General features: G+C 43.2%; 1 protein-coding gene across 2 annotated transcripts in view; it reads right to left on the bottom strand.

The window, feature by feature from the left end:
* Positions 1-15,366, bottom strand: part of NUAK1 (NUAK family kinase 1) — a 55,519-nt gene extending 40,153 nt beyond the window's left edge. For both annotated transcript variants that reach the window (XR_010886116.1, XM_067308687.1), the window contains exon 1: positions 15,097-15,366. Coding sequence is in view for 1 of the 2 variants with exons in the window: in XM_067308687.1 (XP_067164788.1) it covers positions 15,097-15,366 (270 nt within the window). In the remaining variant the exon portion in view is untranslated. The remainder of the gene's footprint in view (positions 1-15,096) is intronic.
* Positions 15,367-15,929: the final 563 nt, after the last annotated feature.

Consider the following 15,929-nt stretch of genomic DNA (forward strand, 5'->3'; position numbering starts at 1 on the left):
GATGAAATGCAAAACCAAGATTCTGACTACTTGCTTAGAAAAAGCCCTTTATGACTTTCTTAAGAAGCCTGGATCTAGTTCCAGTCGGAAAATAAGTGTCCTGCAATTTCTCCCAATAATTTAAATTGGAAATGGGGTTATTCACACCCTCTAAGCAACTGTTGCAAACTATTGCAATGTGCTGCTAAATAATTGCTAAATAATGGTAACCTCACCAGTTACCAGAGTCTCTATAGTGATTTTGCATATGTTTAGTTGAAAGGTGCTATATCAATGCAAGACTGCAATTCACATTAAACAAAAGAGGGGGTTGGACACTGTTTAAAGTCTTTCTTGCAACTATTTTTTTCCAACAAGCCACCTGGCAGCACATTTTCATTCATTAGTAAGTCCTACTGAAGGAAACAGAGGGTAAATAAACGTAACTCAGCTTATTCTCTCTTTCACTAGAGCATTTTATGAGTTCAGAGAAGCCTCAGAACTGCTGAGAGCTTTGTACATCTTTACAATGTCTCTTCTGTCACAAGTGGTAAGTCATCTGGTCTTGTATGGACATTTTAATTTTGCTCTCCTGGTTCTGCAGTCCTTCAAAGCAGGTTAAGAGTTAATTCAACTGTGAAAGAAAGTATTGTTTCACTGTGAGAATTACAGCAGAACATGGAAAACTTGGGAAGATTCCTTCTTCTTTTCAGAGAATTTCTGTACTTTTGGGCACGACAATGGTAATTAAAATCTAGCACCATGCTGCTTGACCACCTCAGATTCCTAATTAACTTAGCGAGATTTTTAAGTCTGGCAAGATTTTAAAGTTGAGTTTAGAGTTCAGGCTTTTGGGTTAACATTCATGAGCTGGCATTCATTATGCAAGGATGGTGGACCACAGAGATCATATGACAGAATATACACAGATATATGTAAATGGAATAGTCGGAGGGGTTAATGACACAGGACTAGCAACTCAGAAGCAACTATAACCAGGAAAATTCTCTAAATTAGTCTCAAATGGATCAAAAGATAAACACCGCTTCCTGGTGGAAATCTAGTGAACCATAGTCCCACGTCTTATCTGGAAAAATACTTTCAAAAACTAAAAGATTGGCAACTGTGTGTATGAAACCTCACCCAGGTTATTTTGCTCCAGGACTTGCAAATCGCTTTGTAATATTAAATTTGTTTTTGTAAAAGCACTACTTCAGTATTACATTGTCCAACCTGGATGTTACTTATTTAACGTTCCCTTTTTGGAAGGGGCTGTCCTAGAATTTATGGCAGAATATGGTGGAATTGCTACAGAGGGAGGAAAGGACTTTGCTAGTATTTTTTCCCCATCCGTCTCTGATTTCTAAGAAATATTTATACTCCTGAAGGTAAAGGAACCTCCTGTTGTTTCTTTCTATTTATCAAAAGTAAATTACCAGGGCCACCCCAATGGCTCAGTGGAGAGAGTAATATAGAAACAGGAACGCTCTGGCTCCCTACGGCCAGTTGGGCTTGGAATAGAGAGCGCTGTGACAGGGTGAAGAATGAATTATGCTTTCCTACAATGAAGTGGTTGGCTATCAAGCAGTTTTGCAGCCTTAAAAGTATAGTTTCTGCTTTCCCTGCTACAAGAGAAGCTCACGGATACAGGCTGTTGTTACAAGTAGTTACAGGGAGAGTTAACTTTGGAGGGAAGAAACAGCAAACCAAAATTTTTTCTTCTAGAGGAAAAAGCTTTTGGCAAAGGACTCCCCCAGACTGTGATTTCCAGGACTGCTGCCCCCTTCTTCAGCATGCACAGACACCTTTTTTGGCACGTGCTTTGGCCAGGGTCAGTCAAACAAGGGAGGGCTAGCACTCAGATTTCTGGGCTCCCTTTGCCAAAAGCTAAGACATTAGGTAGTGCTACAGCAGCAGCGCAGGCTTCCCACTTCACCCTGCCAGTGACCTTTGCACAGACTTGGATATACCACCTTCCTCAGGGTGAGGAGCAATTCCCTCTCACGCTGCTCAGTCCAGAAATTCATCTCAGCAAATACCACAAATCATGTCATGCTGAGGAGAACTATTAAAGTGGTGCTGTGCAATGTGAATTGCTGTCCACAAGGGACTGGAGCGAGAGACTGCCTAACCCATTTTGTTTAACTTTTACTTAAACAACCCCGAAAGGGGAAGCTGCATTGCTACTCTGGAAATTACAACTTTCATCTCATTTGAGCCACACATTCCTCAGCTGAACTGCAGAAATAATTTAAGAACAAACTCCCAAATAAGACTCTCTTCAACATTTCCTACATTTCCTAGAAATATATTACCTCTGCTGTTGCAAACTAAAAGGACACTTACTAATTTAGGCAGGTTAAAGTTCTTTTAGTAGCCCCAGTAAACTCAAATGTCAAGCTAATTACACGGATTTCACTCGTCTTGCATTTTCACATTCCTCAAAACACCACCATGCCACACTGCCGTAGTGCTCATCATTTCCAACTCGATCCTGCCACAGCGCTTGTGTGTACTGCGTTACTCACTCTCTCGCAGCGCACTGTCCAGGGCAGGAATCGAGAGACCTACACAAGCGCCCTACTGCGAGTAGGGCAAACTTAGGTTCCCCTTAGCGACAACTGCTTCCTGAAGCCTGCTTTAACGTGCATGTCGCAGCTTAGAGGTGCCAACATTTACTGGGTTGTTCAAGCGCCGTTTAGAGTTTTGCTGGGCAGATAAGAAGAATAACTTGGGTGTACAGTGAAACAAAGATACAGCTGTTTGGGCCAAGCATTCAGTTCATGGCAATACTTCATAGGAATTATTCTCTGTAACAACTGAACTGTCATCTCCTACAACTACATCCCAGGCAACCTCCCAGCTGAGCTCACTAAGGCTGCTGTCTGATGTGCTCTACATACAAACACCCAGAACTACCCAGATGTTCTCTATGTAAAACACTTGGTTTGAAACATGCAGCACTTCTTTCCAAAAAGCCATTACATTTGTTTAATGGACTCACACAGTTCATCTAAAATATCCTGGAGCAGACATTTGACTGCAACTCTACTCTACAAGCCCCATCTGCAAAAAGAAAAAAGAAAGAAAAAGTAAATGAGAATGCTTTACATGATTTATGTTGTCTTTATGATCAGCCAGTTCATAAAATACAAGCTTTGCTCTACAGACAATAACACAAATTGCTTTCAAGTGTATTGTTTAGTCCTTGCCTGTGTTAACCAAATACTTCAATTGAAACAAAGGGCCAAATTCTACTCTTCAGTTTACAACAGTGTTAATGTAACTGTGAGCAGCATTTTACCCATGGACATCACAAGGGATGTGATTTTTTTAGTTTTACACTCAAAGTGAGTGAATAATGATATCCAATAATGATAACCAGTTACATTCATGGCTACAGAGTTTTCTTTTCATCTGAGAAAGGCTGGAAGGAGGTTAAAGTACAGAATGAAATTCTTTTCCCTGATGAATTCCTCTCTAGTAATACGCAACCCACAATGAAGCATTTCATAGGTCCCGTTAGAACACATTTTCATAATGAAATGCCAGACAGGATGAACTGAGAGAACACATTTGTTTCACAGAAATAAAGAAATGGAGAGAAAATCCTCATATTGTACACAGAATAAACCTGTTGTTGAAAAAGAGGGCTAGTTCATGGCCTTGATGTAAATACACCAGGCAGTCTAGCCGAAGGCCCTTGTTCTTTCCAGGTCCTAAGGACTTGAAGTGGTATGGAGTAGTGATCAAACGTGAAGGAGATGCAACAGCCTGGGGGCTTTGGAAAAGGTGGCACCATTGCTTCTAGCATGTGCCTAGAGCCATGAAAGAGGATGTTATTTTACCAGTTATCTTCCTGAGACAGAGATGGTTACACACATATAAGACAAGGCTAGACTCAGTGAAGCACTGAAGCCATCATAGATCATCCTCTTTGTGGCTCTGCCACAGATGCTCTGGATGACCTTAGAGAAACCGCTTACGCACTCAGCCTCAAAGTACAGCTGTAACAACAGAATCCTACAGGCGACAGAGCTTAAACCCACAGAAGAGTGTTTCTCTATTTCACCTTATTTCAGCACCCCAAAGAAAATACATACCACCAGGAAAGGATATCTCTGCTTGCCAGAACTGCTCCCACCGTTCAGCTCCTGCTCATCCTGGGTTGGCCCACGGTACAACTTTTTCACCTGACTAGCTGACCCAGCTAAGCTGATGCAACATTTAAGTATAGATATTGCCTCATTTCCTCTTCGCAAAAATGGAGGGAATAATTCTACTTACTAAACAAAAGAACTGTGAGGCTATGAAAGAGTTTGTGAGGTGCTCTGATAGTAGGGTGATGAATGACACACAAAGCCTATAAATAAATACAAAAGAGGGAAAGTTGAACTGTACAAAAGGAAGAGGCAGCTTAGCATAAAGGATACCATATGACTCATGTATAGGCCTGGTTAAAAATTTATCATCCTGAGGGGTTAATGTGGATGTCTCTCAGTTGTACCCCTATGTAGGTCAGCTAAGCCCATGCCAAATCTATTCTTGGATTCAGAACCAAGTGAATTATAAAAATATGTACAGAATCCAACTAAGCTCCCCCAAAATTCCAGCTAATCCTATCACATTACAGTTGTCAAGCATAGGTGCAAATGCCCTGCTTACTACTGTATCTTAAATACTCTTGTGCTCAAACAGTAGTATTGCCTTCTAGCAGATATTTTACCGGCGTTTTTGTCTTATGCAGCTATTTCATGCTCCAGGCTGTGCAGGGTTAGAGCATTCATCAAGCAGAGAGGTTTCACTCTTTGGTATTTTCCTACCAGACACCTTTTTCCTGTGCCAAAATGTTTCAGCAGGAACAATGAACTGCAGCATGGCACTGCTGAAATCACTGCTAAGAATGACGTTGTTTCAAGTTTAAGGACATCTTCAGGTGCTCTAGCTTCCAGGACTACCCGATGGGCTAACAGGCATTCATGCCTTGCAACAGACACAAACTCCATTCTAGAAGTTACTTGATTTGATTCATGCAGAATAAACAAATAAATGAAAATCCAAACATATGCCATAGGAGTTGTTTTTCTAACAAATGCTTAGCAACCCTTCTCTGTTAAACTAACATGCAAAAGGCTTAATCTTTTAGTATCAATGACAATGAAACACTGTTTAACAAAAAGAAACATTTGTTTAGTACCAGAAAGATCAATTTTTATCCAATCCTCCTTGCTACCTTTTGTGATCAGCACCATAAAAAATATTCATACTCACTTTTAAAATAACACTTGTATCTCAAGTAAAGGGAGATATCATTCATCATCAGGGGTTTTGTGGAGATTAGAAATTGTAACAGAGATGAAATCCCTTTTTTGTGTATGGGAAACATGATATGGAGGCTTTGCGATTTCCATCTACAGCAGGACCCAAATCTTTCTGATCTATCCATGAATGGCTAAATTTAGTCTCCAAACTTGGAACAGTATCCTTTCACAAGAACAATGAATTTCTTTTCTTTTTTAAGTCTAATATCCCTTAACTACTGTCCCTATTCCAAGGCACTAGTGCTTAAACCCAAATATGCTGACTCAGCTCACTATCACAGAGAGACATTAGCATAATTGCAAGTCCCTCAAGCAGCCAGACCTCAGAGCAAAGAGATTTGGCTCCTCCACAGTTTCTGCTTAAGTTGTCCCATATGCCAGCAGCGGGGCCAGGGTAGCTATGGGGTTCTGGGCTTAACATAATATCTAGGGCTCACCACAGGCAGATGTCCCTGAGGAAGGCAAGGTGATAAGGATGGAGTTGCCTTTCCAGCATTAATGTGTGTTAGAGACAGCTCCATATGGCATGCGGGACCTCTCCCCTTACTCCCACAGCATCCAAAACTGCCCTTGGCCCGCTCTGAAATGGCGTAGTGGGAACAAGGAGGGTTGCAAGTGGCCTGCACAGGATTGAGTAGAGTTAGGGTTAAAAAAGACCTGGCTGAGCAGGAAGGTAAAGTGAGCAGGGTTGTGAAGAGGAGAGTTTTCTATTATAGATGGGGCTGAGGTGAGGTGGGAAAGGTAGTGAGCTAGAAGGGAAGGCTGAGTAGTCACCCTGAAATTAGTTGTGTTGGTCGAATATTAACTTGAACACCCTCAACTGTCTTCTTAACAATGTTTGTGGTCTGGTTAGTAGAGGTCACTGGAATAGATTCTGCAGCCATGAAATAAGTTATAAACCACTAAATAACCTGCATTTATTTTGTGATTTTGCCATTACCTACAACTGGCCTGGACTATTTTGAATATTCCAGTCATGTCAAGTCATTTTCCCACAGCTGCTTCATTGTTGAGTATTTATATATATATATTATATATATATATATATATATATAAAAAAGAGGAACTACCCATTACAGTATTTTACTATTTTCCTCCATGTGTAAGAACAGAGACTGAAAAAAATCACACTTGAGCAAGATCCAGGACTTGCATCCAGTTGTGGGCCAGTGACAGTTTTAAGGGCTGACATCTTGTAAACCATCAAAGCTAGCAGGAAATGCTATCTGCCTTTGGAGAGTTAAGTATTAATACTATGCATTAGTTTAAAAGAATGAATTGAGGTGATTAGTTCAGGATGATCGAGATCTATGGTGATTAGTTTAAAATATGAAAAATACTGAGCTAAAATGAGAGCATTAAACAGTGTATCAGCAATAGATGGCTACAGTCTGGCACCCTCCACCCATCTCCCATTGTAGCATGTAGTAAAGGTTAGAGGAGGGCCTCTACATCTATGCAACATCTGGCATTTTTGGTGTGGGTCCAGGCTGTTTGATCAGGATGGCCAGACACCATAGCCTCATGCAATATCTCACCCAGCCCCCTAGTGTTCAAAGGTCTGGGATCCTCTAATTTATACAATGTACCATGTTGTCTGTGAAGACATGGTGATAAATACATTCTGTTTAAAAGCAGATACTTCTCAAATCATAACTTGCAGATGCTCAAAGTCTTTCATGTGGGTAAGACAAATGAGAGCCATAGAGACAGATTTTGTAGCCAGGGAGTACAGGAAGCAACAGCAGGAGAACACTATTGAAAGCCTGGATACACTTATGGCTTTAATGAATTGGTCATCAAATATAACAGTACACATATGCAGTTTTTACCTTGCTTTGTAGTTCGCTCCCTGCCTCCCCCAGCCCCAGCTTTCCCCATATATCTACTGAAGTGGAAATCATTTTGAGTTCAGTTTATTAAATGGACACACATGGTACTCACATCTGTTGGAAGATATTTGAGGGAAACACTGACAAATATCATTTGCATATTTAGTAACAGACCTTTTTATCTGAGGCACATTTCCTCTGAAATACCAACTATTCCAAGCACATTGGCCCATCAGAGGCAATAACGAGAATATTTTCTATAAAGTATCAGGTGCACACCTGGGCAGTTTAGGGACAAAGTCTGACTTATGAAGGAGGCAAGGAAGAGACGAGATCAGCACTCTGTGTAGGTCAAAGATTCCCATGCCATAATATGCGCATCCCTGGTGGCGCACAAACCATCAAAACTGTACGTCAGAGCTGGGCACTGGCAGCAGTCACTGCCCGCGTCAGGAGCTGTGGATGCTCAGCTGCTCCGCACAGACGAGGAGCTGGCAGCGGCCACTGCCACTTCTTGCTCCCACACCACCTCACGCCTGCAGGCACACCTGAAGTTCTGGCTCAGAAGCATCAACTAGGGCCAAGGCAGAAAACATGTCTTTGGTCCCACTTTACATAGGTAGAGGGTGCAAGAGGTCAGCAAGGAAAACAACGGTGTCCTAGCATGAAGAACCTGCTTGTACAGTAGGAGGGGATGCTATGGTCCAAGCCTCCTGGTTTGGGAAGACGGATGGTACGTAAGTGTGGTCCAGGAGACTGGAGACTGAGGCTCCTGTTGCTGCCACCAGCCAGGGAGCTGCCCACATTAAGGCAAAGTCAGCAGTCAGGCAGACTGTGTTGATGAATCTCTGGTACATGGCATTGGAAACGTGCCCCTTACGCTCTACATTTTGATTATCATACCTTTACTCATGTTAACCTGTCTGTGTTCAAGACTGATATACCTGAGACTGTTTTTTAACCCACATACGGCATTCTTCCTTGGCGCTGCTGTGGCCACCATGTGCCTCTTCCCGATTCTTCAATCCAGCAAAAACTCTCTAGTTATTTATTCACCAGACAATACACAGACCAACTGCGATTACAGTTCTATAAAGGATAAACAATTGCTAGCAAGAACTGCACATTCCAAATGGTTTTATTCAATATGCATGACCCCGAACTACAATATATACAATAATTGTCTCCCCATGTCAAAGCTGCATTGTGGTTCTTAAAAAATAATAATTTTTAAAACACATGCCACCAAAAACGCAATATATTTTATCTATATCTAATGAAAGACATTGTACAAGCAATTTCCATTCTGTTGAGTTCTCTCGCATATGGTGCTTTGAAACCATTTGTAAAAATGCTTGGGCATTTTTACAGTGTTTTAAGCTGAGGACTGAATTATAAACATTGGCTCAAATTCTGCTGTGAATTTCAAATTTAGTGGGATCACAGCATATATATATATATACCAGGCCAAAATTTGCCCCATTAATTAATCTAAATTCCCTACATTAAGTAGTACCCCCTCACATAGGGATATATTGAGACACAGGAAAGTTAATTGACCTGCTGAAAATTGCTCAATCTAATGAAAAAAGAAGCAACAGGCCCTCAAAACCTTCTAATTTGTTCACCTCTCTAAGACTGCAACATCTTTGAAGGAATATTACTTGATGCTCACTCGAGGCTGAGGAAGAATATATTGTTCTTTACTTTGGTAAAAGATTTGACAAGCTAATAAATTCGATGACCCCTTACTGGCTAGTCATTCATTCAGACTTTTATACCACTGAACTATACTCCTCTGAACCAACTGCCTCTCTAACAGGACTTTTCAGTGCAGAATACAATTATTTTGGACTAGTGTCTTTCACCTAATAACCTGCTGTACTCAGAAATTTCTGTTTGCAGCCCTTGAAGTTCAGTTCTTTCTCGACATTTCAGTTACACAAGTGTATATGTGAAGACTGAATGAAGTAATTTTTTACAACCTGACGGTAACTCCTGTTGTAGTAAGCCTACAGTATTCACTGCAAATCACATGAGATTAAATCCAGTGTTTTTTTCTCTTTTACCTTTAATTGAGAGTCTCAGAACCTAGCTAATAATTAGGGATGGAACAAACAACAAATTAACAACAAACTATACGGAAGTCCATATCCCCTTTCCAATTCCCATGCATTCCAGATCTAGAATTTCCATGCTTTGGTACAAACTGTACAGAAGGCGATCGAAGTTTCAGGAACACACCTTTACCAGCATTGTGAAAACGTGTCCAAATTTAGCCATGGTATGAGTCTCTAAAAGAACATAGTTTGCACATCTTCGGGGAGAGGTTAGGTTTGGCACCTACGTTTTGCAAGAACAACTCTTCCACTGAGGAATCTCCAGCTGCACAGAGCTGTTAGGCAGCTGGAGAGGCACATGCAGGACCCACCACGGCCTGCACGGATTTTGCAGGCAGCTTCGAGCTGCGAAGCACTGAGCAAAGCAGCACCTGCTGCGCGGGTCATGGCGCTGGCACGCAGAGCAAAGGCAGAGGCAGCAGCACAAGCGCAGCACAGAGAGGTCAGCAACGAAGAGCCAAGCTGAATATCATACAGGGACAAAAGCTTCAGGCAAAGAGAGCGAGCAGCCAGCGGAAAGAAGGAGAGACTGAGCTCTGCTGCTCAGCTGTCATCTTTCAGACTCTGATGTTACATACTCTGCATGTCTGGGAAATCAGGTATTGGGTTGTGCACTTAAAACTAGCAGACACTTCTGATGATTTTGGCTTTAATCTACAAATTTTTCTTTCTCAAGTATAAATTGGGGGTAGTGATGCAAGCCCTTATTACTATTATTCATGGGTGTTATCATAGCTGTAGAAGTCACATTCATGAATCAAGATCCTGCTGGGCAAAGCACTGTACAAGCACTTCACATCACAGCAGTGTTGAGTAGATACTTCCACCAGTGTCCGCAATAAAGGAAGATACTTCAATGAAAACAACAGAGGAAATCTCCAAAGAATAAACAGTTCTGTGCCAGATTTGGGCATTATTCTGCAAAAGATGCATACTAAATGACCAAGATAAAAATCAATACGAAGTAGTGGCCCATGTGTTAAGTGATGCAGAAGCTCTGAGGAAAAAAATGGGAGTATATCATGTCATTAAAATCATATGATAATTTGCATGCGTAAGAGGGAAGAGCGGGATACTGACATTTTCTATTTGTGGAATGCTTGACTTTGCAACATTAACATGCTTTTAACATAACTTCTTTATTAACTGGGAGAGTCCAGTTCTCGAAGGCTCCCAAAGCGCTCCAGTTCCTTGTACAGAAGATACACTGAGGAAACAGAGGAGAACACGTGTCCAGGCAGTCCGCAGTGAGCCACTGAACCACAGCGTACTGACTGCTAACCAGGCTTGAGGCTCCTGGCCGAAGCACTTGAAAGCAACGGACAGCCATCTTCCTCCCTAAGGCACCAGCAAAGCAGACAAGAGAATTGGGATGAACGTCCTACCTGGCTTTCACTGTCCCTGGTGACTCGTGAGCACACTTTTATCTTGCTATTTGGAATTTTTAAAAACCACACTGCAAACAAACGAATGGTTGCTCGGCAAAAAAGGCCTTAATTCCTGACAAGACAGAGCTGTCACTGCTGGTATTCATGTTTTGGTGTTGCCATAATACAGAGAAATAGTCTGCAAAGCAAAGGCTTCCTTCAATATATAATGTTTCTGTTTCAGAGTTTCAAAAACCCTGTGTGGGTTTTCTGAATCATCACAAAGCAGAGTTATTTCAAAGTGAAGATTTTCACTGGAATTGCACATGAAAATAGTTCTGTTGATCTAAGGCTTGTTTTGTGGGTTGGGCTTTTTTTTGAAGAAGAAGAAGAAGAAAAATGTTAATTTGGAAACCAATTTCATCTGGCAATATCCTTCCACCTGCATTTCTACACACACACACACAAAAAAAGATAAATAGCATGCACCGCTAACCGTAACACGCCTGCACAAATATGCACCACATGCCTGGTTTTCATATTGGGCTGCAGCTTGTCATCAATTCCCCAAATAATTAACTTGCTAGAGGAATGGCTAGAGAAGAATAGTGCTTCCTCCACCTGCTGGTGAGGAGGAAGAAAAGATGTCCTGGCTCCGAGGCAAAGAGAGGGAGGTAAGGGGAGGAGCGGAGGCCCCCACAGCTATTCCCTGTTGCCTCCCCAAGTGCAGCCTCAGGAAAGAAAGGGAGAAAAGCTCCTTGCTTTTGCAGAGAAGAATATCTGTGCTGCGGACAGATGGTAACTGCAAGGAAGAGCAGGTACCGCTGGCTGTTTCATGAAAGGTTATAAAGAATGACAGGCAACACCAGCAAGCTCCGCGTCCAGTGCTGGAAGGGAGAACGAACGACTCCCGAAGAGGCCGGGGCATTAAACTGCTAAGCTCGGCTCGGCTGCGAGTGCTTCAGGCAGCACAACAGGCTTGCTTTCACCTGCTGTCTTCTCCGTTTTACAGAGCGACGTACCGCTTTGCCAAGATTAACAGAAATGTATCCATGCAATATCAGGCAGTGTCTTCTGTGCAATTTCAGAACTAAAAAAAGACAGACAAAAAGATTGGAAATGCCCATCTGTAATTTAGAGTTGCATTGCAAGGAGTATTTACTCCAGTGGGACCCTTTACTCGCCACAGAATCGAACACATCTACCTTCTTTGTGTACCTTGTATGAGAATGGCAAGAGACGGTCGATATCCAGCAAACCTTCAGTATCCAGCAAATCTTATGCTGACATAAGTGTAACCGGATTTCTTGGCTAACAAATACTGAATGCATAACATGAACAAAAGTTCAGTTCTTTGGTTTAACATGTGCAAGATGACAAGTGGAGAAAACACCCACAGAAATGTCAACGTGAGTGCTACTTCACAGGCTTGCAATATCATCTCTTCATCCTTACACTTACTAACAGGTGCATTAATTTAAAATATCATAAGTTACACAGTGTATACTGAGCCAGTACTAATGAAGGAAATCTTGCTGGCAAAATGGGGCACCTCATACATCATGTGGTGGGCATTATTTTAACTGCTTCGTGCAGCACACAATGCTGTCTGGAGTTACTGCGGTAACTAATACACAAATTCACATAAGTTGTTTCCAATAACAAACTAAATATATCATACAATCAACCCTGGAGCATTATTGCAGGAAACTTTATGATCACATTTCAGTGAGATAAAAGGAAAGATAAAGAAACTATAACAGTTTGAATAAACATAACCTGTTGAAAAGTGCCAAATATTACTTCCATTCAAGTCAACAGGGATCTTGCTATTGATTTTGCATGGCACAAGACTAAAGCATGTATGTATCTTTGACTGAACTGTCTTCTCACCCTTTTATTTCATTAACTCAAATTTGCCAATTTCTGTTTCACGCTTGAGCTGTTTATTGTAGCCATACAGATGGCAGCAAATCCAAAGTTCATGTTTCATATTAAAAGCCTGGCTAATCATGCAAATATCTCTACGAAATGCTGTACAGCTAAAGAGGTTGTTAGCGAAAAAAAACGGAAAGGCCAAATACTAGAATAACTTGGACAGGGCTGACTACTGGGAACACAATGTTGCTTCCAAGGTCCAGGTTTGCAATCTGTTACCATACAGCTTCAAATATCTGCTTACTTCTGAGTAAAGAAAAAGATGATTAGCTAAACCAGTAGCAGAATGGGAAGCAAACAGACTAGACTAGGGTGACCTTGGGACTCTTGCTACCTAGCTTCTGGTTTTAGCCAATTTGCATTGGAAGTCCTGGCAGGAACGGTGCCTGCCACATTGCTCTCTCCGTGCATCCCCTGCTGGACACACTGCAGCATCTAGGCAAACTTTTTCACACTGTAAATGCTGGCGACTAATAAGAATAGAGGAGAAGAAGGGGAAGGGAAGGACAAAACCTGAAGGAAAACTCTGTCCTTCTCCAACCAGTCTCCCTGTCAGTGCTCTCTGCTCATCAACAGAAAGCAATTTGCAGGGGACAAATTAATGTTCACTGTAACAGTCAGACAAGGAAACCATCAGAAAATAACAAGTTTTCTCTATTCACTCGGGTTTAGCTGGATTCCTGACAACTAGCTTTTATTCTGTAAACAGACAGAATGTGGAAATTTTACATATACTCACAGATGTGGAAGTTCAAATAGAAACATTACACCCAAACGAGACTGTAGACTAGTTAATAATTATGAAGTGCCATACGCCAAGGGTTATATTACTACAATATAAAACTAACACCCCCATAAGGATTTGTTTCGTTTCTACATACCCGTTGATAGAGTGGGTGTTACATTTTTATTGCACTTAAGATTCTATGAGTATTTTGATTTTCACTCTCTCCATTTCCAAGATCATATTAGCCATATAAATTCTGCTCAGACCATATCATCTAAGTATCATTAGCTGTATAGCTTGAGTACTTGACAGTTAACAAAATATGGAAAGACCAGATACGTTGTTAGCTGAGAGTGGAGATATGTCTACACTACATTCTTTCCTCTGAGAGAGCCCTTCCCAAAACCATATCTGGTTTAAACTACAGTCCATTTTTTTCAATTGATCAAATCTTCAAAAAAAAGGTATTTTCAGTATATTTGTTTATTTGCTAGATTGTGTAATCCACCTCAAAGTTATCTACCTATGAAATGATACTTAGTAAATAACATAGCCTAGAAGCTTTGTTAGCCTGAAACTGTAGAACAGCCAAGACAGCAAACTTTAAAAATCATACACTTGGAGTGAGCATGTGCAAAGATGTCCATCTCTGGTTTCTCTTTAGCCAGCCTCCAAATGAGCTAATAAACTGAAAGCATACATGATATGACTCTACAGCTTGGCTGAAACTCTCATTTTCACTGTCGACACAAAGCTATTCAGTTGCAAAGTAAACGTCCCTTATTAAAGCCATTGCATCTCCAGTTTCTTTTTCTGTTTTACAGTTGCTTCTGCCTCTCGGTGCGTGTTGAGCTTGCAGACAACCGAAACAAAAATAAAAAAATAAAAAATAAATGAAACAAAACCTGTAATGTCGCTAGAGAAATGCCTTGCTTTTATATGAAGTCTAGTGAAAAATCAATTAGTCTACTTCGTGTGAAAGGCTGTGTTAAGAGCTCTTTCAAAAAGCATCTCTTTCTCCGGGCAGGCTTTAAAGCAATCCCTGCCTCTCATTCGCTTGTCCTCCGTGAATGGTTACATATTTCAGCAAAGGCGAAATGACAATAACTCTGACTAATGTGTACATTTCTTCAACTGCATTTTTGTGCTCTGCTGGAGCACTGGACCAACGAGGAAACGCCGAGGCTGAGTTATTACAGGACAATCTCGGGGCTGCTTTAATTCCTGAGCCAGCCGGCACAACCGAGCGGGGAAACGGGTCGTAAAAACCAACGGGGCCCGGCTGCAGTCCCTGCAATTTTTTTAGGTGTCAGCAAAGTTCAGGTCACGAAAGTATGACTGAACCACGGCATTTTTAATTTAAGAACTGCCCTTTAACGCTCTGGCGGCGCCTTATGAGCTGCTCGGGTGAGCTGGAGAATGCGACAGGTTTCACTACAGCGTTAATTTCCAGTTGGGAAAGAGTAACTACTAGCGGTGCGCCCATGTGGGAAAATAAAAACAGTGAGCCGCCCTATTTTTCCAATAATAATGCACCATTTTTAAAAGCACTGGTGTGCAACTACAATACCTACCCCCCCCCAAAAAAAAAAAAGAAAAAAGAAAAGGGAAGAAAATTGCTCTCCAGGACTTGCACTGGACGCCGAGGAGGGCGCGTTTGGGCGCGGGTCAGAGGTGCTCCCGCAGCGGCTCCCGCCCGCCGCGGGCTCCGCGGGGCACCGGCTCGGGGATGCCGCAGATCGGCTTTATCCTGAAATAAGTGTTAAAAAGAAAGAAAGAAAAATCGCAGCCGAAGAGAGCAGCCCGCCTTACCACTCTGCCGGAAAACCTCTCGATGGCCCGCTTGACTTTGCCGTAGGTGCCTTTGCCCAGCGTCTCCTGCAGCTCGTAGCGGTGCTTCAGGTTGTGCTTGTGGTGATGTCGCTTCACCCCCTGCTGCTTCCTCGGCTCCGCCGCCGCTGCCGCCGCCGCCGCCTCCGCGAGCGGCTCCTCCATGGCCGCCGCCCCGGAGCCGCCGGCGAGGCGGCGGGGCTGCGCGGGGCTGCTGCTGCCGCTGCGGGCGGCCGGCTCGGCGCCCTCCATGCCCCGCGGCGGCGGGCGCGGGTGTGAGCGCCACCGCCGGCCTCGCAGCCTCTGCCTCGGCCCCGCGCCGCCACCGCGGGGCGCGGCGCGGCGCGGCGGCGGGGCGGGGCGGGGCGGGGGGCGGCGCTGAGGCGGCGGCGGCGTTGCCGTTGCCAGCCCGCGGCCCGGCGCCCTGCCCCCTCCCCCTCCTCCGCGCGCCGCCGCCGGGCGGCCGTTGCCCCGGGCGGCGGGGCCCAACGGCCTCCCCCCCCCACCCCCACCCCACCGCCAGAAACCTCTCTGGGCCCAAACCCGGCTGTGATTTACCTTCGCGCAGCCCAGTGCCAAGGACTGGAGCTGACTGAGCCCTCGCCTCTGCTTTCAGGAACTTGGAAACGCGAAGGAGCGTCGTTTTTGCAGTTTTCCTCGTTTTGAAGTAAGCTGGTTATTTCTCTCACCAAGGCATCTTGAAAACTTAAACCAATGTAGGCACATAAATTATTGCCAGGGTTAAAATGTATCAGATGTTTCCTTTAGAAAAGACGCCTTCCCCGAATCTGTGACTGTGGAAGATTGATGGTCTC

The sequence above is a fragment of the Apteryx mantelli genome, chromosome 1, assembly GCF_036417845.1.
Source record: "Apteryx mantelli isolate bAptMan1 chromosome 1, bAptMan1.hap1, whole genome shotgun sequence".
Lineage (NCBI taxonomy): Eukaryota > Metazoa > Chordata > Aves > Apterygiformes > Apterygidae > Apteryx > Apteryx mantelli.